We start from the raw sequence: 23,987 nt of genomic DNA, 5'->3' as shown, positions 1-23,987 counted from the left end.
TGATACCCTTATTTCTCTTCGTTTCTTCTTCTCAATCGTCTCACTCTTGACAGATTGGTCGTGATCGTCATGTAGTGTTGGAAGGGGCAGACTGACAAACTATTATATCCATAATAAAGGAATAGAAAACAGATTTTGGATTTGTCTGTTCTTAAAAGCACACTGGCAGCATTCAATCTGTCCATGAACATATCACTTGGAATAATGTTGAAATATTAGGAATCCTACAAATGTGAAATATACGGGTCTGATACGGATCCTTCTGTGATAAGTATCTTGATAAAAGCCCTCAAATTTATTTTATATATGTAGTTAAAAAATGAAAACAAGATTGATTACATCATTGTTGGGTCAAAATTAGCTAATTACAACATGTGCATTATTCCATTTCAGTGTTGTTTGTTCTTCTCGAAATAAAATTAAACGTTGTGTCTATAACTCTTTTCCATATTTCGCTCAATGCAAGTGCTTGCGTGCTGGGTTTCCCTTTAGGCTGTCCATTTGCATACGTTTGCATTACTAGTTCCATTGCAAATGGGATGCCGTATATCTGCAATAAAATGCGAAGGTTAGAATTACAACATAAAATCAGAAGAGTTATAGACCTAAAACATAAGGGGTATTGGGAAAGATTTAATGTAAGTGGAACGGTGACAGGTAAACTGATAATGTAGCCGACTTAATAGATTATGTAATTTAGAATTTACAACAATAATTTCAGTAGTAGCGGCCTGTGTGTTTTATAGTAAGTTAGAATTTGGTTATTATATCATCTGTTATTCTTATTCTGATAAAGCAAAAAAAAACAATTACCGTGGAAGCATAATCGACACTGGTACCCGAAATCTTTCCATACCAATTCTGCAAAGTTTCAACTTGGACAGCAGCATTTTGAAAACTTGAATTCTTCATTGCTTCTTCTATTTCTGCTTTCAAATCGAAGTATTTGTCATCGTCTATTTGAACGTCGGTATAACCGTTTGGATACAACACTGCATCCCCCTAATAGATTACAGGTTTTCATAATTATATTATTAAAGGATTAGGAGGGCTTTTTTTAATTCTTAATACTAACAAAAAAAAAATTGAGTCCTTAATCAGAAAAGAACATAAATCTGTCAATGAGCATTTTTAGATTTTATACCTTAATCACTCTGTGGTTAATTGATCCGACATGTACATTAAAATAAGCTATAATCTTGTGGCTATAACGATGTAAGATACCACGAATAGCCCTGGTTTCCACCTCTGAAAACGGTTGTTCTCCAGGATAAAGCTGACTGCAAGAGTTTATGCTAGAAACATTCCAGGCTACGTCGAAGTTTCGGTCCAGAAATACACCAGGGCAGTCATTTTGTGGTGCTATGTTTTTATTCCAAATGTGCTGCAAACATATTCAAGATATATTATGGCTACTTTCAACACTTTAAATGTTGGAAATTATCTACAGTTTCGAGAAAAAAAATATGAGATTTCACAAAGCAGGTTTTAGCATTTTATTAAAATCAATAGCACAGGTCTGTTTAATCATTACATGAACTCTTTGACATATAGTAATAATACAAATAAATTTATTCTATAGATTTTTAAAGAGAATGATTAATCTAGGATATTTTTTTATGGTATGGATGCTAGAAACTTAAACATAGAAGACGATAACGAATACAGTCAAATCCCGAATAGCGTAAATACTTCAAATAGACTAAAACCACTAAATCCGAGATCAGCCTTCATATAGTAACAGGTGGCGATAAGCACTATCACAGATCCTGATTTGTCAAATTTTCAAATTCGTAAAATTCTCATAAATCGACAAACTTTACTTTTATCTACGTATATTCTGGTTATTTATTCTGGAAAGCAATGATGCATTTAAGGATACTCGATATTGCAGTGCAATTTGGAATTAAAATTTAAGAACTGTATCCTAGTTGCGGTATCCAAGGGATTTTGTAGCCGTTGTCTTGTAACCTACACCAAAAGAGCCAATAAATCGTTTAATTCATAAAACATCATCATATGAAAATTAATAAAAAAGATACACACCTGGGAATTACCTAAAAATGTATATCCATCCGGATTGCCCAGGGGAATGAAAAATATATCGAACTTATCCAAGTGCTCAAAGTAATACGATAGCAAAATAGCCAAAGCTTTAGTATTAATTAAACACCGCACACTATTAATTCCTAGAATGTTTAATCCGTGTACAATGAATAACACTTTCTTCTCGGGTATTTCATCAACATACTTGTTTTTATTTGCTCTAAAATATCTTGTTATGTCTCTTTTTAGTTCGGTTACTTTCAGCAACAGAATATCATTGTACGAGGCTGTACGTCCAATCACTTCATAAGTTACATTTGCATTTGGAAAAGCCGACATAATTTCTAAGATTTGTTGCTTTATCTAGAAAATACCAACAATACAATAACAAAGCTTTATTTAAAAAAAAGTAAGTGCTTAAGTGGTTTTAATCATTCAACTTACTGTGTAAGGACTGAGCTTTTGTGATGTTATTCCTTTGGTTAAATTCGTGTCCGTTGAACTGAAACGTAAAAAAAATACAATTTGAATCGTAATTAGCTTAACACGTTGCACAGGCGCCCAGTGTTGAGTGATATAGTGTATAGTGTATATTGAATGCTAGAACTGTATTTTCTCTCGATAATGAAGAAACAATATCTTATGTGATAGATCAAATTTTCAAAATATACAGCACGTTAATACTTTATTACGTGTTCTGATGACAACACTCGTTATACATTAAAATTGAGACTTCGCATGTCTCAAGGTTAGTGGCGGTAATCAGTAGATAGTAATGAAGTAGGTATCAACAAAAATTATTCCTTGTCATATGCATTTTTAGGAAAAATTTAAACACATTCTTAATGTATGTCATACAATCATGCGGAATAGTTTTCGAATAACTCGCTGAATGATGTATTCCGTGATTAATACTAATCAATATTTTCTTTGTGTTTCGCGAGTCGTAGACTAAATTGAAACTACTTTTTACAGTTTTTTAATTTTTTTTTATTGTCTATAATTTTTTTCTGTTGTTTCTAATACAAACGACTAAGGTATGACAAATAATATTTGTGGACATTTGAATATCGTATTAGCACGATATTGTCTATTTCTTAACACAATATACAATTGAAGTTATCGTGGCTTTTGAAGTCGTTGTGGCCTAAACGATAAGACGTCCGGTGCATTCGTATCTAGCGATGCACCGGTGTTCGAATCCCACAGGCGGGTACCAATTTTTCTAATGAAATACGTACTTAACAAATGTTCACGATTGACTTCCACGGTGAAGGAATAACATCGTGTAATACAAATCAAACCCGCAAAATTATAATTTGCGTAATTACTGGTGGTAGGACCTCTTGTGAGTCCGCACGGGTAGGTACCACCGCCCTGCCTATTTCTGCCGTGGAGCAGTAATGCGTTTCGGTTTGAAGGGTAGGGCAGCCGTTGTAACTATACTGAGATCTTAGAACTTATATCTCAAGGTGGGTGGCGCATTTACGTTGTAAATGTCTATGGGCTCCAGTAACCACTTAACACCACGTGAGCTGTGAGCTCGTCCAACCATCTAAGCAATAAAAAATAAAAATAAAATGACATAATATAAAAACAATAAAGAACGCAAGATTAAGCCGCATAAGTAGGTTTGATAACGTTATCTAAATCAAGCCATCAACTCACTCTTCAAAAGAAGCATGTTGCAGCAGCTGGACCGGTGTCATTTGGGTTGAACTGTAAATTTAATGAAAAAAGTATTAATTCATATTTGTTTACTGAAAATATCAAAGAAAAAGATCCACAAGCAAAAAAGAAACTTATTGTAAATGTTGCAGCATTTACAGACGCGAAGGAAATTCACAAAGCAGATAGATACTCGGACCGTGTGATGAACAATTAGATATTAAAACTAAATTTAAACAGAATCAGGATCCCCAATATCGATGCTTTAGTTAATTAATTAAATAAAAACTTCAAATAAATACCTACCTACATGTAGTAACCGCATAAATTAATTTTGTGGTTTGGTTAGAACAGGAAAAATATTGGAATCGGTAGGTATGTAAAAACAGATCAATTACAGTCATTCAGATAATAAAATAACATGAATGTATTTTTATTATACAAAGTTTTAGGATCTTGTAAAAACGTGTGTTGCTGCTTGCTTAGAATTGCTTTCGACATTTCTTTCTTATTTTCTGGTTTCAAAATTTTGCGAAGATTTCGGTTTACCTATTTTTTTTTTTTTAAATTAGCTTTGACTCGCATAATCTCTCCAAAACTCATCTGATTTCATGTTACCGGAGCCCTTAAATACGATTTAGAGATCTTGCCCGACGATTACTTGTGTACAGTAAATACCAGACTATACGATAGACATTTTAGAATCAATTGAGAAGCTAATTGAGGAAACATGAGACTGAGAACTGAGGATACAGGGGTACCTAGATGCAGCGCGGCGGTTACAAATCCATTTAATTCAATTTATAAGAAGAGAGACTATTATTAATAAGGTCACCTGAGCTTAGGCCTTTTGTATCCAGTACCATTATTATTATTATTATTGTCTATTTAACTGTTTGCCCCAACGTTATATATTAGTTATTCATCTTCTTCCACTTATCGGTCATAGTAGGCGCATCATAAGTTTTTAGGATGCATTAATTAATCTAAATAAATCATATCGAATCTTCAGTTCATGTTGTATTATCTATGCATTGCTAAGCCGATCGGATAAAATAAAGACATTGTATGGTTGTTGTTGTTCTTGTCCAGGAAAGGTTTTTGTCATGGTATCATCAACGATACGATGTACGCCACATGTATGTAATTCCAACAAATAGGTGATTTCACTAGAGCGTAGCAATAATAAATTCTGCACTACAACAATTCTAGAATACTCACCGTGCGACATTTCGACGACTTTTTAATCCATTAAAGTTTTTTTTCAATTTCGGCCAACCGGCTCTTCCCCGATCATTTGCTTTCATAAACATCTTATTATGGTTTTGAATACGTTTAGCGTTTCTATCAAGATTAACATGCAAATGATCTCGGTCACTACTTGATATGTCATTTTGAATCTTGGTAGTTCTTGCATGATGGCTTTCCAACGTTGATCTGGGAACACAAAAATATAATATATTTTTATTGCCTAAACAAATGAACAAAGTGATGGCACAACGTTAATGCCACCACACACTTGGAGACTTGAGATCTACATATGTGTCAATTTTGTATTCACGAAAATTATATTTAAGGATTTGATTCTTATTGCATGATATTGTCCTTCTTCATTGTCGAAGTCATTCGTAAACATAACTTAAGCACGTAGTTTTTCTTAGTAAAATAGGTACCTGCCTGCGGCAATTAAGCGCTGGCATGGCAGCATCGTTCGATACGTTTTCACCGAGCGTCTTATCTTTTAAACCACGACGACTTTACATTTTAAATACAACATTAGTAGCCTCAATTTGAATGCTTATTTACTGAAGGCGTTCTTGTAAATTTACTGTAAAGCAATCGTGCCTTCAAACTTGACGCCTAGAGAATGGACCGATTTAATGTCAACGATCTTTCTATGTCATATTTCAATATACTATCATCTTTGAGCTGCGGTAATAATTTATCACCGTGTACTCAGTATATATAGTAGCGAAGTAGATAGTAACTTTATGTAATATCGGTCGCCTGATCATACACCACTAAAAGCATATACAAAAATACTTCGCGGCCATTAAATTAAATTACTAGTGATAGGACCTCTTGTGAGTCCGCGCGGGTAGGTACCACCGCCCTGCCTATTTTCTGCTGTGAAGCAGTAATGCGTTTCGGTTTGAAGGGTGGGGCAGCCGTTGTAACTATACAGAGACCTTAGAGCTTATATCTCAAGGTGGGTGGCGCATTTATGTTGTTGATGTTTATGGGCTGCAGTAAACCACTTAACTCCAGGTGGGGCTGTGAGCTCGTTCACCCATCTACGCAATAAAAAAAAGTATAATTATTGTCTACATTATTAAATGTGATCGTTTGAGTCAATTTTGATGCTCACATGAGCCAAGAACGGCCCATACCGATTAGATAAAGAGATTATACATTAGTGCTTCTTGTCAGTCGTGTCACTCTTAACAGAATGTTCGTGGTCAGCATGTAGCCTAGGAGGGGGTACACTTGAGTCCCTCCGAGTCACTCCTACTCAAGGCCATTCTGCTGCACTCACTAACAGACCTTCCACTGTAGTAGATTAGTACAACTTACTTCATAACATTCCTCGCTCTGTTATGCTTCTGTCTTTGTTGTCTCTCATTATGGATGGCATCTTTAGGTTTTAATCTTAAGCTTGCTCTTCTGTGCTCCAAATCTGGTTCCCTAATGAAGGGAAATTTTGTGTAATATCAAAAATAATTACGCATTGATTTCATTTCTGCTTATGAAGAAACAACAGCTTGTGAGTTAGGGTACGAGTCTAATGGTATTAAGACTTTGAGATGATGCTTCCGGCATCTCATTTTTATTGCAGTGGAGTTGATGCAGTGAACTGTTTAGCATCAGTTAGGCGGAGAATTCGTTTGTCCAATTGAGGCAATCATATTCTTAAAATAAAAAGTTAACGATAACCTATTTTTTATTTTTTAACTAGCGACCCGCCCTTGCTTCGCTTCGGAAACATTAAACTTTATTATTGATAGGCGAAGCCTGCCATGTTGCGCGCGGTACGACAATAACTGCAGGTGACACCGCGGGGCGAAGCTAGTCTAAGAAAAGTAGCCTAAGTTACTCCATAAATCATCAGCTACCTATTAGTGAAAGTCTCATCAAAATCTGTTCAGCCGTTCCAGAGATTAACCGGAACAAACAGACAGACAGACAAAAAATGTAAAAAATGTTATTTTGGTGTATGTACCGTATATATTATATTCATATGCATGTAGTAAAAAGCGGTTATTTCAATACTACAAACAGACACTCTAATTTTATTTACATGTATAGATATAGCACCAAGTATCAAGTAAATTCAATAAACTTAAATTTTGGGTAACATATATAAATTTAGGTGGTTACCGGTGGTAGGGAAAATTTTAAGACAATACAGGTATGTTGCACCATTCTACATAGGTATTTTTATTATGAAGCAGTCATGGATGTCAATGTGAAGAATTGGATAGCCATTATAGAATACAAGTGACAGGTCTAGTTTGTGTCCTAAGATGTATGACGGGACATTCTAATATTTACGAGCTGCCGCCGCAACTATTTATAACTAGCCCATAAACTGGTAAAGTCTACATGTAAAAATACGAAAGAACAAGTAGTCATTTTTTATTACTTTTGCATTGTAATTGAATTAATCGATTACTCTATATAGTATTTGTGTTACATACCAATATTTTAATACTTCATCGTTGGCTGCAGAAAAGTAATGATTTTAATTTTTTGTTTGATTAGCTCACCTAAGTTTTATAAAATTTCAGTACAGTAGATGTGTGCGTTTTCAAAGATCTTTTCTAAGTTTTCGGTGTTTCCTAAGCGTGATGATATATCTTCCTTCTAAGGGGTTTGCAGAGCGTAGTCAACAATAGCTAGTGACTTTGTTATTTTTCTTTACTGTTTTACGCTATTCCCTGTTAGCCTAAGGGGCTGTTTCAGCCATACTGGTAGGTGAGTTCATGGGGCTCAATCTTAGAGAATGTGCTAACACTAGCCCTAACAAGAGCAGTGGTTTGCAGAATCTACCACCGGATCGGAATCACGATCCACTGAGCAGATCCGGCGAGAAACTGGTTATGTCTATAGGTAGATCTCTTCGATCGACGATTTCAACGAGGACGGTGACCGGTGCTTGAAGAGTCTTAAACTACAAAGTGTGGATCCGGGAGATCCGACAAGTCATGTATCGGATATGGCTTGGCTATGCCCTAGCAGTGTTGTCGTCCAAGAGCATCGGTAATGACCATCAGATGAAATATATGCTTGCCTATAATGGCAAGTTAAAAAAAAGATGTCAATCTTTAAACTGAAAGAATCATTATAATTATTGTATTTATAATTAGAAAATATTTTCGGTCTCAAGTTACAATTAGATATAGAAGTTTCCTGTCAATAATATTTTTCTGTTTGACGGATAGATAAGTCGTTATTCCGTGCATCATTATGGACGGCAAATTTCACGTCACAGCTCCGATAAAAACAAAATTACACTTTTAGTTGTTCATTCCTCATTGACATAAAAAAATGTAAGTATAAATATGCGGTGTGTCCTAAATTTCTCCAATAACTAATTCTAGTTTCATAATATTAATCAATCTCAATTATTAATTAAGTCACGAAAATGTGCATAAACAGGATATTACATAACGTCGTTTTATATTTAAAATCTCGATCTGAGAGTTTGGGCCAAAATTCAAAAATGAAAACATTTCATATATTATGAAAGTTATTTTACCTATACGCAGCAAAAACTCCCATGTGCATATCTCAATATTTCATTGTATTACGCATCAATCTTAAAAAATCCTAAGTCTGGGTTTGCATTTTATTGTAGATCAAAGTATCCTATGTGCTAAAAAAATATTTGCATATATTTTTCAGGAAGTAGTATTATTAGATTTTCTCGAAAACAACATTTATACACATAGGAGATTACAATTTTGCAACGACGATAGGTAAGTTGAATAAAAATTAGATTTTGTAAAAAGCAAAATATAAAAAAGAGTCGCGAAATTCCTTTTCAAAAATGAGTTTTTAGCCAGAAAAAAATATAAGGTTACGTATATTTAATTTTGAAACTTACATTGAATTTGCTTAGTACAGTGCAAGCAGATTAATAGTATAAATATTTTATTCATTGTTTCAATATTGAAAAGTGAATTTCAAATAAAAATAACTTATATCCATTTAAAAATGCTTTTCTATATTTTTTTTCTAGATTTCTTTGTATTTTATTGCTTATCGAAATATTACTTTATAAATCATTCTACCCGCGTAACAATTTAGATATTTTAATCTAAAAGAAAATATTTTTATGAAAATATTAGTATGTTGTTTGTTTTTTTCTATTACTACGTACATATAATGTTATCAAAGCATACAAACTTACTCCATAAACAAATCAATGTAAACCTAATTAACTGTAACAGGAAGAATAAAAATGGAATGAAGACAAACGTTGTATAAAGCACCATTACTATGACCGCACCTCTAAATCTTGACCGCGGTGGCATTAAAATTTCACGATGCCCTTAAAAGTGTTGTTTTACTGTTCATCGCTGTTATGGCAAAGGTCTAGTGTTTGGTGTATGGTTTAAGGGAGAAGACATCGAGAGTTTTCCTTTTTTTTCTACCTAATCGCCTTACAGGGTGTTCCAGCCACTTGTGGGCCGATTGTGAATTGGCGGTAGTTCTTTTGACGTTCAACAAGTATGTACTTTCATTTATGTTGAATAATTTTTTTTGATTTGATTTGATTGATGAGCTAGCGGGCTCAAGCTAAGAGAGTTTTTAAGCACTGACCCTAACAAGAGCGGTGCTTCGCTGTATCTACCACCGTATCGGAAACGCGACCCACTGAGAAGAGCCGGCAAGAAGCTTAATGGATTGTCTTTATGGAAGCAGTTATATTAATGTGACTATTTGTGTCTTAGAGTGATGTCTATTGTAATAGACCTAAGATAGTTAATAGATAAAGACTAAAGATCAGATATAATTAAAACCAAAAAAGAACATTATGCAGTCTTATCAGGTGAAAACCATTAGGCGTGAATATGAACTGAATAAGAGAGGTAAATAGACTGCAGCTGCTGTGTGCTTGAAATTGCTTGATAATACATAACATTAAAATACATCCATATCAAATAAAAACGAACTAGTAAAATACTGATAAGAGCTTCTGAATGCAAATGCATTCACTAATGTAAATATGTATGTAATACATGCACATATAACTTTGTGTTCGTAATATTTCCTATTACCATGGACCTTTGAATGAAAGATGAAACCGCTTGTACCCTGAAGGCTAATTCTAGGTTCACATGATCTGAATTTATTTCTATTACGTTTTAATTTTATTGCTTAGGTGGGTGGACGAGCTCACAGCCCACCTGATGTTAAGTGGTTACTGGAGCCCATAGATATCTACAACGTAAATGCGCCACCCACCTTGAGATATAAGTTCTAAGATATCAGTATAGTTACAACGGCTGCGCCACCCTTCAAACCGAAACGCATTACTGCTTCACGGCAGAAATAGGCAGGGTGGTGGCACCTACCCGTGCGGACTCACAAGAGGTCCTCAAGAGGTCCTACCACCAGTAAACATTCGATTGAATTATATTTAAGGTAGTAGTTTTGTTTGGGTTAAAATTGAAAAAAGACGATCGGGTCCCTTTTCCTTTTTCGCATTATAACTCGATTTTCCTACGAAATTTTATTTGAATAAGAACATATTATGACCTTAATTTGTTACACTACTAAACTTTCACCGCACGCAGCCTTGACGGGCCCTTTCTAAAGAACTTTCACTTGAGGACAAGGAAATCCTACTTAAGAAATGCACCACTGTTATCGTTCTCTATATAGTACATGTACATACATATACCTATATTTACCTAACTTTAAAGGTTTTTAATTAGATTAAATTAACGTAAAATTACAAAGCCAAATAAAATTGATCACTGAAATTCTTTCCAAGCTGAAGAAGTAATATCAAATGTGAAAATGATATGGGTTTAATTGTAACAAGAATAAAAATAGTTCCGCTGATCGCAAATACTTGTTGAACCCGATCAGTTTTCAAAATAATTTAGATGATTTATGAATTGTAAAATTTCTGTGATAATGAAATATTGGAGGTCAATCTTGACATATTATTGTATAGATAATAGTATGTCTAATCCGTATTATAATAATACATGTTGGAGCGTCCTTAGAGTGGTCTGACTTTTAAAGAAGTACTCATTCTCGAATCAGTAAGAGAAAATGCTTTATTGATTCCAATCCCATTATTGAACCTGCTAAGAAAACTTACACATGACATTATCTCTATTACCCATGATCTCTATTAGCCGACTTGAATATCTGGCAAAACAATTCGAATTTCCTACGCCAAATATATAAGTATATACCTTATCTTGCCATAAATATTGAGACAAAGGAAAAAAAATCTACTGCAAATAACATTTATTACTTTTACAGTGTGTTAGTTTAATACATAAATATAAAACAATTTAAAGTATAAAAAGCTTATTCGAAGTGGTCTCCATTGGCTGCAATACAGTCCTTTAAACGTTGAGGCCAGTTATCAATAGAAGCACGCACTCTTTCCATGGGAAAATTTTTCACTGCCAATCGTACGGATTGCTTTAGGGACTCCAAATTATCATGGCGTTTAGAGCAAGCCGTACTCTCTAAAACTGACCATAAATCATAATCCAGCGGATTAAGTTCGGGACTAGACGACGGCCAGTCTTCAGCTCTGATGAAGTCCGAAACGCTCGTTTCCAACCAAGACTGCGTAGACCGAGCTTTATGACCTGGCGCCGAGTCTTGCCGGAAGGACTATTCTTGATTATTCAACATGGTGTTGTTAAGGGGCTTCACTACCTTCTCAAGAATGGTATCTTGATACACTTGTGCCGATGTTTTGATACCTTTTTCACAAAAGTATGGCTCAGTCACTCCTTCATAGCTAATACCCCACCAAACCATCACAGAAGTCGGATAGTGCCCACGTTGCACTCTGTCCACTTATTGGGAAGCTCCCTTAGAGCTTTGAGCATAAATACGGTCATTTTGTTTGTTAAAATGTTGCTCAATTGTAAAAATTTTCTCATCCGTAAACAAAATTTTTCTATGACCTCCCTTTGCGTACCGCTTCAGTAGTTGTTTCGATTTTACCACCCTATTCTCTTTTAAATTATCAGTTAAGAATTGACCAGTACGTCTCTTATAGGCTGCGAGTCCTAAGTCATCTTTGAAAATGAGAAATCTCAATGAGCAATCATATAAAAATGACAGATTCCAAATTCAAATGTAATATTTTGTTTATTTTTAATTGTAACAGTATTTATGGCCAGACTAAGTATATATGCCAAAACGCTTTCACTTTTCAACGTGGACCACAGGACGAAACGTCGTAAACGCGCTTTAAGATTTACACCTACACAAAAAAACTGTTAAGGTTCCGAACTCAATCTTCATCCGAGAGCGTGCTGTAAACCTCTGCGAACTGCTTTAAATAGTTTAAAAAACCCCTAATATCTTGAGTTTTTCATCAAAAACTAAGCATGTTCCAAATTTATTGCATATAGCGACCCGCCCTCGCTTCGCTTCGGAAACATTAAAACACACATGAAACCAAAAAAAAATTAAAAAGAGTAGCCTATGTTCATCAGGGACAATGTCGGCTTCTAATGGAAAAATAATTTTTCAAATCGGTCCAGTAGTTTCGGAGCCTATTCGAAACAAACAAACAAACAAATCTTTCCTCTTTATAATATTAGTATAGAAGTATAGACTAGCTGACCTGGCAGACTTCGTAGTGCCTCAATTGATAAATAAAAGACTTAAACAGCTCAGCTTTAGAGAAGTAATTAATAAAATACAACATAAATAGGCTCTATGGTGATGACACCTAGAGCTGAACAGCGTACCTTACTAAGTAATATTCAAGATACGAATTAAGGGGAGATTTAAAGGAGGCCTACTTCACTTATCCACATCTCCTGATATGCTGCACATACTAGGTATCATTAGACATATTAGGTATCTAGTAACATGATTATATTCCCACGCTCAGCAGTCTGAATTTACTGGTTGTATGGCATATTGGTTGTACGATCATGCCATCCGGGTTGTAGTGTTTTTAGACGTAGATTGGTCGCCAACTTACAACCGACCCGATATTAGTTGCGATAGCAGTTGCCTATTATTTTTTAGTTTATAAATTTAACCCTAAAATAGGTATTGTTTGTGATAGCGTTGTAAAATTCAACGTTTATTGATTTTCTTGTAAATGAAAAAAAAAAGAGAATGTAGCGCGGTATAATAGAAACAACATTGTATATTTTATGTTCAGATTTACAAGGTCCTAAAGTTCTAAGCCATACGAACTGAACGCGATCACGAATCAAGTAAACCAACGTATTTTTTAATAGTTGGTTGCTTTAAAATGTAACAACACACATTTCCTATGATTAGATTGAGTCTTGCTTCATTTGTTAACTCTGATACAGTGACTAACCTAATTTTGTTTTCTTATTATAAGCGCTGTCTTCATATAAATGAAGTGAAACTGAATGTACTTCTTTTGTTTTGGAATGTGCTAAAAGGTACAAGCTTTCATCGTCTCTCCACTCTCGATCATTTTGTTTATTTATTTGCATTTATATATTTGATTTTGGAGCGTTGAGTTGAGTTTTAAGGGCAGGGCAGTTGTTGTACTGTAAAATTGAGACCTTAGAACTCATGTCTCGATGTGGGTGGCGGCATTTAGATGGTTTATATCTATGGGTTTCTATAAGCAAAAAAAAATTACGTCTTATTTTAAATAATTACGATATGTTACTTTTTATCGTGAGATTCGTTCGGGACCATATGACCACTCAATCACTCAGAAATTACTCAGTAATCGGTACTCGCCCTACGGCACAGCATAGTCAAATTACCTGGAATACACGAGGCATTTTACTTGTGAAGTAACGGACGTTCATTTTGTACTCATACTTCGTTATAATTAAAACTTTTAATAACGTCTTACTCATAAACTTTTCAACGGACATACTTCAAAACGTGCTAATGACGAGAGATCCTTCCGGGAAGTATAATACTTCTCAATTCACCACCCTGTTATTACAATAATGACGCAGGACATTAACATCAAATTCCGCCGAACAATAAAACAAATCATTAAGCGCAGAATTGCCAAATAACATAAAACAAGAAACGGGGATCATTGACATTGACGTTACTTCAACAAATCGGCACAGGCCGAAATCTGTACGCTTTTAGCACTTTTATTAGTTTGACCTGAATCTGTCTGCCTATCTGTCTATGTAACCTAACAGAATTTCACATAGTTAAATCAGATGACAATTAAACTAATATTTTAAAACTGTATTCTCATTTATGCAATGTCTTAAATCACTGCCATATGTCATCATTATCCTGCCCTTCTCCCAGTCACCTGGGGTCGGCGCAACATGTTTTCTCCTTCCATACTCTTCTATCATATATCATTCCTTCGCTCACTCCCTCCTTACTCATATCGTCTTTCACGCAATCTATCCATTTCTTCTTAGGTCTACTTCTTCCTCTATATCCTTCCACATTCATAGTTAACATTCTCTTACCAACCTCATTTTCATTTCGTCTCATCACAAGTCCATACCAAAATCACTGCCATATGTATAGCAAAATAAAATTTTTCACAGTAAACTAAAATGACCCTAGATGAGGGGCGTGCTAATTGAATTCAATAAATCATGATGTTTAAGTGGAAGATGATTAAGTCTATTAATAGTACCTAAATGAGAATGAAAACATATAACATATTTTTTCAACGCTCGATTTAAATCCCTACCTAATTATCGTACTGAGTGCTTCAAATAAAATCGATTCTAAAGAAGTAAGCTCCAAAATATTCCTTTGGTAGATTCAGCGAAATATTAATCATGTTTTTTTATTTTTATTTTTTATCATAGATGGGTGGATGAGGATGAGCTCACATCCAAACGAGTGTTAGTAGATGGTTACCGGAGCCCATAGACACCTACAACGTAAATGCTGCCACCCACCTTGAGACATGAGTTCTAAGGTCTCAGTATAGTTACAACGGCTACCCCACCCTTAAAACCAAAACGCATTACTGCTTCACGGCAGAAATAGGCAGGGTGGTGGTACCTACCCGTGCGGGCTCACAAGACGACCTACCACCAGTAAAGACAAATGTTAGAACAAATTCTTTCAGGCTGAGTCCCGTAAGTTCGTCCACCAGTCAGGGTGAAGCCAGAATAGGCCTCGAGGCTACTATCAGATAGGTAAGAAAGAAAAAAACAGAAATACTTGTTAACGGATAATTTGTTCGCCTTGAAAAAGTCACAGGCGCCTACTAGTCATCATAATAAAATGCAACAAACCGGCCGGGCGGCCCTAACTCCAAAATGTATTACACAATTAAGGCCTAAACACGTTTTGTTCGTGGTCGACTGGCTTTAATTCATTTTTTTTCCCTTTTATTTCACGAGGAGAGAATTTATTTTCATAACTGATAATAAATGTCGAGTCATTGTCGTAATAAAGTAAGTGAGGGCAGCTCACCCTTCCGCAGTCACATTCAAATTAGAAGTCATAGCTGTCTCACTACAAACAAGACTAATGTGATCATTTAAAAAACAAAATGTTTTAAATATTTCAGAACAGTTCTTTGTTATTTATTTTGTAGGGAATGTGAAAGGTAACTTCATATACAATACGAACGAATTGTAAAGTGCTTCGTACAGATTACTAATTAATTTACCCCACGTCATTTACGAAAACTAGTCTATAGAGCATAATATAGGGGTTTATAAGTAATAGCTTTTCAGTACCGCAACGGGCGGAGTCCAGTGTTTCTCCAGAGGGTTTGCGACACTCTACCTTAGCAGATTTGATGTCCGATGTTCACTATAAAATCGGCACCGTGAAATGTAAGGGATTTGACTTCATCGAATATCATTCAGGACTTTTGTATATACATATAAATAACGGCAGCATTCATAATAAAAAAAAAATGGTATGTCATATCGTAATATTGTTTCGTGTGCTCATCTCGCTAACGTGATCAAAAACTTTAATTTTAACATTACTTACAAAAATTAATCAGAGATACGTGCTCAGTCTTAAACCAAGTACCTCTCGTGTTACGTAGTTTAGAGAAACATATGATTCTAAGTAAAATACTCGATTATATCCGTATAATTTAAATTCTAACAAGTGTGGAATACACAGCTTAGAAAACGCTCCAAACCATCTCATTGGTATCAATTCCATTAGAATCTTAGCCGATGGGAGCAACCACATTTACATATATGCACTTGGGCTGATTGCCTCTGATGGAAGGAAAGGATCGAGATGGTTCCCTCAGTGAATTGAACGCGTTCACTTGAAGTGCACATCGTTTGTTGCAGCAATTTAAGATGGGTTACGAAAACGTTTTTGTATACGAGTATTCTGCTTGTGTTATAGATACTCGGACCACTCTGTCTTTCTAACTACAATATATCTGCATATTTTTATTGGAAACTAGCTGACCCGGCAGACTTCGTAGTGCCTCAATCGATAAATAAAAAACCTAAACTTTTGTATAAAATAAACTTAAAACAAAGAATAGGAACCCGTCCGACGGGCGACACATCAAAGGAAAAATAAAATTGTTATTTTATTTAATTCCGAGCATTTTCATATTTATCTACCTTTTAAACCTTCTCTGGACTTCCACAAATAATTCAAGACCAAAATTAGCCAAATCGGTCCAGCCGTTCTCGAGTTTTAGCGACACTAACGAACAGCAATTCATTTCTATATATAGGTATATATAGAAGATTGAAATTTAGAAAGTACAACGAAAATGATAAACTTATTTTTAATAACTTAAGACAGAAAGAAGACTTGCATTTACGATCTTTTTATTAAGTACAACGATATCAAACGATAACGATATAATTAGATCAGAATTAACTACTAGCGTTTACCGAAAGTTTACGATTTATTTCCGCACTAAAATGCTTCCAGCCACTGAATTTTAAACGCAACAATACCTATAAGGATCTGTATCATTTGCATCGTTCGTGTTCATTGCCCGGGATAGTGATGAGTTTTCATTTTCTTAAGGCTTACTTCTGTATAGATACGTGCCGATTTAAATTTTAACTCAAGACGTTTAGGTGCTAAACTTGCAAATCTGATTTGAAGCACTTGCGCCTTTTAAATTTTCGTTTCGAATAATAGCCATGTCAAAAGCATTGCTCGAGTGACGCGGATACTTTCCGACTGCTTGGTTTTATTTTATTGCGCATGTTTTAATATAAATTGTAAGTTTTCCGAGTCGATGAGCTGCCGACGGCTTCATGCAAATGTGATCCTGTCAAAACGTTTAGCGCACAGGAATCCGTTGATGTTTATTTATCCGTGAAATCTTGTCTTGTTTTGAAATTATTATGTGAATAGTGGTTAAGTTTCTGAATATATTAATCATTAATTCAGAAGCTCGAATGAAGTTCTATAAATCGGAGCCTAAGTGGAGTTATCGAATGGTGAAATTTGACGACTGAACGATAGACCCGCCTCTAAATAGTAACAGTGGTCTTCGCAAACTACTACTACGTCATCAGTCAGTAGTTGAAGTGTAGAGCCCGTACGGGTTGGCAATTTTTTCCCTACCCAATCGTAGGTAGCATTTGTGGCTTCTTTTTCTTTTTTGGGCCTGGGTTTTTAACCTCCTACGAGGGTATGTGGCACTCGATGATTTATAAATGTTGGGGGCAGACCGAGTGCCCAAGGATATTTTTAGGGCCCTACTACACTAAACGACTCTGCACTCTCTGACCCGACATCCGATCTCCGTCCGGGGTCAGGACCCAGTCAGAGTAGGGAGGTTCCCGTGGTCAACACTACAATCAGTCTCACGGCGCCACCCCGAGGACACCCGACCGACGGGTCGTCGAGGCGATCGTCGACGACCAATGACGTCGGTCTCTGCAGTACGGCGGCCCGATAGCCCGCTGGGTCAGAACCAGCTTGCCGGGTCGAAACGCGATACACCGCCAACCTGCTCTTCCACAATCTGTTCGGTGACGATAATGACGACGGCAATGCGGATCGCATTGCGAACCGCAGCTGACGTCACCCCATTTTCCTGGTGACAGCGCACTAGAGTGACGGTAACGTGCGGCGTAGCTTTGACCCCCTTCGATCACCGGGAGGAGACTCCCTCCTCACAAGCCTAGTGAGCTATTTTAACTACACGCGGACCGACAAATAAACTCACGGGCTCAACTTGAGAGAGCTGCTACCACTGGCCCTAGCAAAAGCAGTGTTTCGCTGAATCTACAGCTCGATTGGAATCGCAACACACTGAGAAAACGATCCGGTAAGAAACTCAGTGTGCTAGTTGCCAGTACCAACAAACCTCTTTCTCCTGCGAAGCAGTCCCGCGTTCCGGTTTGAAGGGTGAGATATAAGGTAGCATTCACTTTGTTTTGTATATGGGTTCCTGTAATCATTTAATGTATTATAATAAAACCAATTGATTAAATTTGGAATATCGTAAATAATCACAAAAAAAAACGCGCGATTAAACCGTAATAGTATTTTTATTAATGGTAGACATTATTAACAATACTGCGAAAACCGAAGAAAATAAAATACCTATCATTGTCTCCAAAGCTATGACGTATATAACTTTTTGCAGGTTTTGATATTTTTTATTACATACACAATGTTACTCCATCACCATGGAACTCATTCAATAAAGATTTACGTGCGTATTTCATTAAAAATATTTGTAGCTGCCTGACGGATTTGAACATTAAAATAGTCGCCTCGTTCAATATGAGTATAGCGGGCCACTTATCTCTTGGGCCAGGACGACGTTAAAGAAAAAAGAATATTATTATTCTTTTTTTTTTAAACTTAGCACTGATGTACGAATAGAGATATCGACTATAATACAAGCCGGTCATATTATTGTATGACATTATTTTAAGCGACAGTTCTTGGTATGATTATCGCCCTCAACCGTGATACGTGATAAAAGTCGTATCAATCAGGTGATAATCAAAAGACAATAGAACTCGGCGACTACTTAAAATTAGTCTATAATCTGTAGAATGATGGACAATATATTTTGTATTTTGTCTAGATATTAATGGAACAACAAAAACGTCAAACATTACTAGAATATTTTTCCTGTGACAATTAATGTATTTTTTTACCTTCGAAGGAACAGTGGATGTTGATGGAAATTAGCGACGCGAAGGCCCAACCAAGCTGCTATCTACAACTGAGGACTGGATATATCTATCCCTCTTGAAACACCGTGGAGGGGAGTTCATGTCACAGCCGAGTCATGCGTTGCCAAAACGATGCGAAAGGTTTCTGGTATCTAAGGATGAATTCTACTCCGATGGCGGGTAGTGCGATGCTAAAAAAGAGATGTTGACATCATCTCGCACTTCTACTTCCTTAGAATCCTCACATCTAGTTCCTTTGAATCCTTATTTTTAGCAACCATAATCTACAAAAAATCCATCTTTTTAACAGAATCGCCTGAAGAAGCTAGAGATAATGAACGTGAAATACCTACATTTCCTTAAAATTTAATGCAATGTCATCAAATAATCCTTTAGCTTTTCCACACCGTCTTTTGTCTATTTCGGTCTAGTTAATATACAAAACGTAACGCCATATCTATATTTGGTTTAAAGGAAAGTTATCAAAAAAATCTTGGTGTTTTAAAGTTATTCCGGAAAACAGAAAATGACATTCACAATTAAAATCGCAGTGTGTGTATACTGCTGCCATCTATTAGTCAATTTAGCAAAATTTCAAACGAAATTTAGTCGTTAGGCAGTATAATATTTTCATCTGATAACAGATGGCAGGTGATACAAAACCTCTTCAAATTGAAATTATTCGACAATAGATGGCAGTTTCTTCATCTTGGCTTATTCTAACTTTACCGTATTCCCAAATTTCCTCAAAAAATAGATTTCAATTTATTTAAAGCAAAATTTATTCGGTTCCTGGAGTGTAAAAGATATTTCCTTCTACTAGAGAGAGATATTTACTAGAATTTAAAGTATGTATGACTGCAGTCGATTATTAAATCTTATCTGTGCATTATACTGCCAATGATAAAAATTCCATCGTAATCTTGTTAAATTCAAATTTTCTACTGAAAGAAAGGTTTAGTTTTTAAAACTGTATTTCATACAAAAACTATTACACATATGTACATTCAATTATAGTGAGATTATTAAAAAACTGCTACATATGCGTTTTCTTAGTATTTTTGATTAAAAAAGTATTTATTATCTTAGATGAGTAGATGAGGTCACGGCCCACCTGATGCTGTAAAGTGCCTACTGGAGCCCATAGACATCAATATCGTAAAAAACACCTACCTTGAGACATGAGTGCTAAGTCTCAATTTCATAGAACGTCTGCCATACCCTTCAAGCCGAAACGTATTATTGCTTCACGGCAGAAATTGGTAGGGTGGCAGTATCACTCACAAGATACTCTACTATCAATACTGTTCTGGTACTCGATGGCGCAATAGTAACTGAAAGTATTACATGTTATAATGAATGGTTTGAAACGATCTCCAAGAAACTGATTTTTCTGGAGATATTGTAAATAAAAATGGTCACACTTTAATTATTTTGGCTATCTCTTTCTTAGATGAGTAATAAAACGAGATAGAGCATTTTTTGACACTTACTCCATTTTTTCTGTTCTGATTTCATCCATCCAGTGCCTCGGAAAGGAAGGAACGGTGTAATGAACTGTTATGTGTTTACCGAAATGTGTAGTGTTTTGTTTATGAATTAAATATTGTTTAGCTTACATTAAATTTAACAAAAGCGAAGCAACAAGGTGAGTAAACTATGAAATATGGGTGTTTAACACACCGTAGAGAATAGGTCATGTGAAATTTAATTTTGCTTCAATTTCGGCATGATTCTCTGAAAGTAGAGATACGGCGCTTCGCTACATTTAGTTTTGTGGTGAAGATTGTAAATTACATTCTTTTAACTTTATTTGATACTTTTTATCACAAAAATATCGGTGATGACTTATATCATTAAGGATTGTTTTAACGTAATGTAAATTAAATGCAATGATTATTCACACTATATATTTCCGAATTACCTTTAAGCACCTTCATTGAAAATTACGTGATGCAATTGAACAACATTTGCGTTTTGAAAATTACTTTAAGTCTATTCCTTATTGCCAAAATCTCAGTTGATTGCTCATAGTAAATATGACTTTTAATTTATATTACTCATTCTCCTTAAAGATAACCCGCTTCCTAGTTTAAAGTCGGTTTACTTAACAACAATACTGATAATATTATTGAATTGAATTAATTCCATACCAGATGTTATAATATTTTAAAATGTTTCTGGAAACCATTTAGGTACCCAATCATCAATTATCTATAAATAAATGCAGGGTAAAAGTAAATATTTTGGTATGTATTTATTGTATTCAGGAGATAAACTTGCCTGTATATAATGATTAATTAATTTTACACTTAAATTAACTTTACTGGTGGTAGGACCTCTTGTGAGTCCGTGCGGGTCGGTACCACCACCCTGCCTACTTCTGCCGTGAAGCAGTGATGCGTTTCGTTTTGAGGAGTGGGGCAGCCGTTGTAACTATACTGAGACCTTAGAACCTGTATCTCAAGGTGGGTGGCGCATTTTCGTTGTAGATGTCTATGGGCTCCAGTAACCACTTAACACCAGGTGGGCTGTGAGCTCGTCCACCAATCTAAGCAATAAAAAAAAACTTAATAGAATTATTACAATACTTTCATTAATGAAATTAGAATGAAAACAAATTAGCATTTTATCTAAGGTAAATGCAATTTTTTCTTTACATTTAAAATTCACTTTGTACATATGCAAAATCTCTTTTTCTAACCTACTCTTAACTGATAACAAATTTTACAATCATAGCCTATAAAAAGCTACTAAATCACCTATCTTTATCAATTGTGAGTAAACAATTATGACTAATTTGTTTGTCATGCTTCTACGATGCTGATAATAGAAAAAAATATATAATCTAGTTTACTTTAACAAATTTTTATGTAAAGACAAAAAGCCTCACGACCCATCTAGTACACAGGTAAGTCATTACTTTGGGCAAAAAATTGGCTTACCGTCTTTATTATCTTATCTCTTATAGAGGTTACTACAATGAAAGGTGGATGCTGATGAAGTATTAATGAATGACGAAAATAAACAATGGAATAAATAATTGTGTAAAATAATTAAAAAGACAAATCCTATAAATAAAAAAGATTCCCAGTTTTACTTTGGGTTATATATACATAGAGCAAACACAATACTTTCATCAGTTTTTGCAGGTCATATAGACATCTAAAACTACTTCACAATTTATTATTTATGACATTTCAAATAATAAATTAAAGATATTTTGAGATTAAATCTTAAATATATTGATACTTAGGCAGACTTCTAATATTGATCTAGAAATGGTTTTTATAAGAATTCGGCACACATTTACAATATACAACCAAGCAAATTCATCGAAGATTTGCCTATAACTACAATATTTTCATTAACTTTAATGACAAAGTAAGAAAAATATATTACATATTTTTAAAGAACGATATCTGTAAATTTATAAAGCTATCAGGCTAACTTTATTTTCGGTCACAAACAATGCTAAAGATCAGGCACTGGAGTAAAAAAATGATAAAATTTGTTACTATACAACAAAGACCTAATAATTTATTTTCATCTACTATAAATCTGGGCGTGAAGTGTTCTATAAATATTGTTTATATGTTTGTTACCTTATCATACAAAAATAGCTGAACAGACTTGGATGAAATTTCACAAAAACATTACCTTAATTAATGCTTCCTTTTTTCATGGCATGGGTATATGAGCTATAATAAATTCGAGAGTGTGACACAAGCTACTATTTATCGTGGTAAAATGCAACTTTTTCATTACATATCAAATGCAAATTTGTCATTGGTGAGATTGAGAAGAATTTATATGTATTTTTATATATTTGCTTTAAGGCTACAAATTATAATTTACAAACAGTTAATTTGCTATTTAAACACAACGCTTAGTGTATTCAACTTTGTTATGAGTAAAATATGAAGTATGAACTCATCATTTTACAAGAATAGGTGGTGAAAGTTCAATGATCTCACCTGTAGTAATGTGAATACATATTGGTTGCCATGTGTTGTTCAGACGTCGGCACTTGGATTCGGGTCGCATGCATAAATATTTTATAACCAACTATAAATATAGAGATTTGTTTTGAACTTTTTCTTGTTTAAACTAACCAAAAACGAGGTATATTTTTTTAGATAATCCGATGCATAACCTAACTCTTAACGGTTGTCCCACCCTTCAAACCAAAACTCTAGTCTACTTTAATAACTACCAGTATGACCTCACGGTACGACTCTGTCGCAATACCGTAAATATTTTGATTTTCATTTATTTTCAGAGTTCGGTAATCCGCTTTAGCATTTCTCAAATTTAGAATAATCACGTAAATAGCTCTAATGACACAGAAAATTGTGGCCACATAATACCTGGTGTTTTTTGTCTGAATAGCGTAAATTATAGTGACCTTATACATATAATTCAATGTTTAAACTTATAATTATAACGAAATATAGAAAATAATCCTATTAATGAGATGTGAAACTAAATTTACAAGAATTCAACAAACAAAATTTTAGATTTTATCTTGCGTTATAACTGCGGCCACCCAGCTTTAATCTTGGTGTAAACTTGTGGATCGACTGGCGACATTAAGTCCCGGATATGATGGCCGTATCAACATGTGATTGCATAATGAAGAAACACAACGGTTTATTTAGCTGTAGATAGGAAAGCGAGATCACGACCCACTTAATGTTAAAAGGTTACTTATTTACTTATTTATTTAGTACAGTCCTTTTACAAATCAATCGACGCCCATAACACAACGTGAATGCCGTCACCTACCTTGAAACATGAGGTCCAAATCTTAGTTATATTGTTTAACAATTCTGGAACGTATGACCGCGGCAAAGGTATGCATGACGGTAGTATCGAGTGGGTGGATGATAGGGACCCACGTTATGCCCTACCGGTGAACGGTGCTGCCCATTTTCCGATGAATTCCTTAGTAGCCTTTTGTGACACCTACGA

The 23,987-nt window shown here is 35.0% G+C and overlaps 2 protein-coding genes across 14 annotated transcripts in view; one reads left to right on the top strand and one right to left on the bottom strand.

Annotated features, from left to right (window-relative positions):
* Positions 1–379: 379 nt before the first annotated feature.
* On the bottom strand, positions 380–23,550 carry LOC114241335 (uncharacterized). The gene is made up of 9 exons (XM_028172144.2): positions 22,991–23,550; positions 6,289–6,399; positions 4,936–5,151; positions 3,715–3,765; positions 2,491–2,548; positions 2,047–2,409; positions 1,145–1,384; positions 814–1,002; positions 380–550 (listed from the first exon to the last, which is right to left on the bottom strand). Exons 1-9 carry the CDS (start codon positions 23,062–23,064, stop codon positions 380–382), a joined length of 1,473 nt encoding a protein of 490 aa, XP_028027945.2. The 5' UTR covers positions 23,065–23,550.
* Dg (Dystroglycan) overlaps positions 20,509–23,987 on the top strand; it is an 82,709-nt gene continuing 79,230 nt past the window's right edge. For 7 of the 13 annotated variants that reach the window (XM_089735113.1, XM_028172098.2, XM_089735108.1 and 4 more), the window contains exon 1: positions 20,510–20,661. The gene's annotated coding sequence lies outside the window, so the exon portion shown is untranslated. Of the gene's footprint in view, positions 20,662–23,987 lie in introns of all 13 variants that reach the window. The other 6 variants (XM_089735112.1, XM_089735111.1, XM_089735107.1 and 3 more) reach the window with 1 other exon arrangement.

This window comes from Bombyx mandarina, chromosome 19, assembly GCF_030267445.1.
Source record: "Bombyx mandarina strain Sakado chromosome 19, ASM3026744v2".
Taxonomy (NCBI): domain Eukaryota; kingdom Metazoa; phylum Arthropoda; class Insecta; order Lepidoptera; family Bombycidae; genus Bombyx; species Bombyx mandarina.
This window is presented reverse-complemented; position numbering and strand designations above follow the sequence as displayed.

What these genes read in the sequence shown, in the direction of transcription:
- LOC114241335 (XM_028172144.2), bottom strand. Translation starts at nt 23,064, where the DNA reads ATGCATGCGACCCGAATCCAAGTGCCGACGTCTGAACAACACATGGCA. An exon ending in AGAGCGAGGAATGTTATGAA is followed by an intron (nt 5,152 to 6,288) that starts GTAAGTTGTACT and finishes TTGTGTTCCCAG; the next exon opens with ATCAACGTTGGAAAGCCATC. An exon ending in TTAACCACAGAGTGATTAAG is followed by an intron (nt 1,003 to 1,144) that starts GTATAAAATCTA and finishes GTAATCTATTAG; the next exon opens with GGGGATGCAGTGTTGTATCC.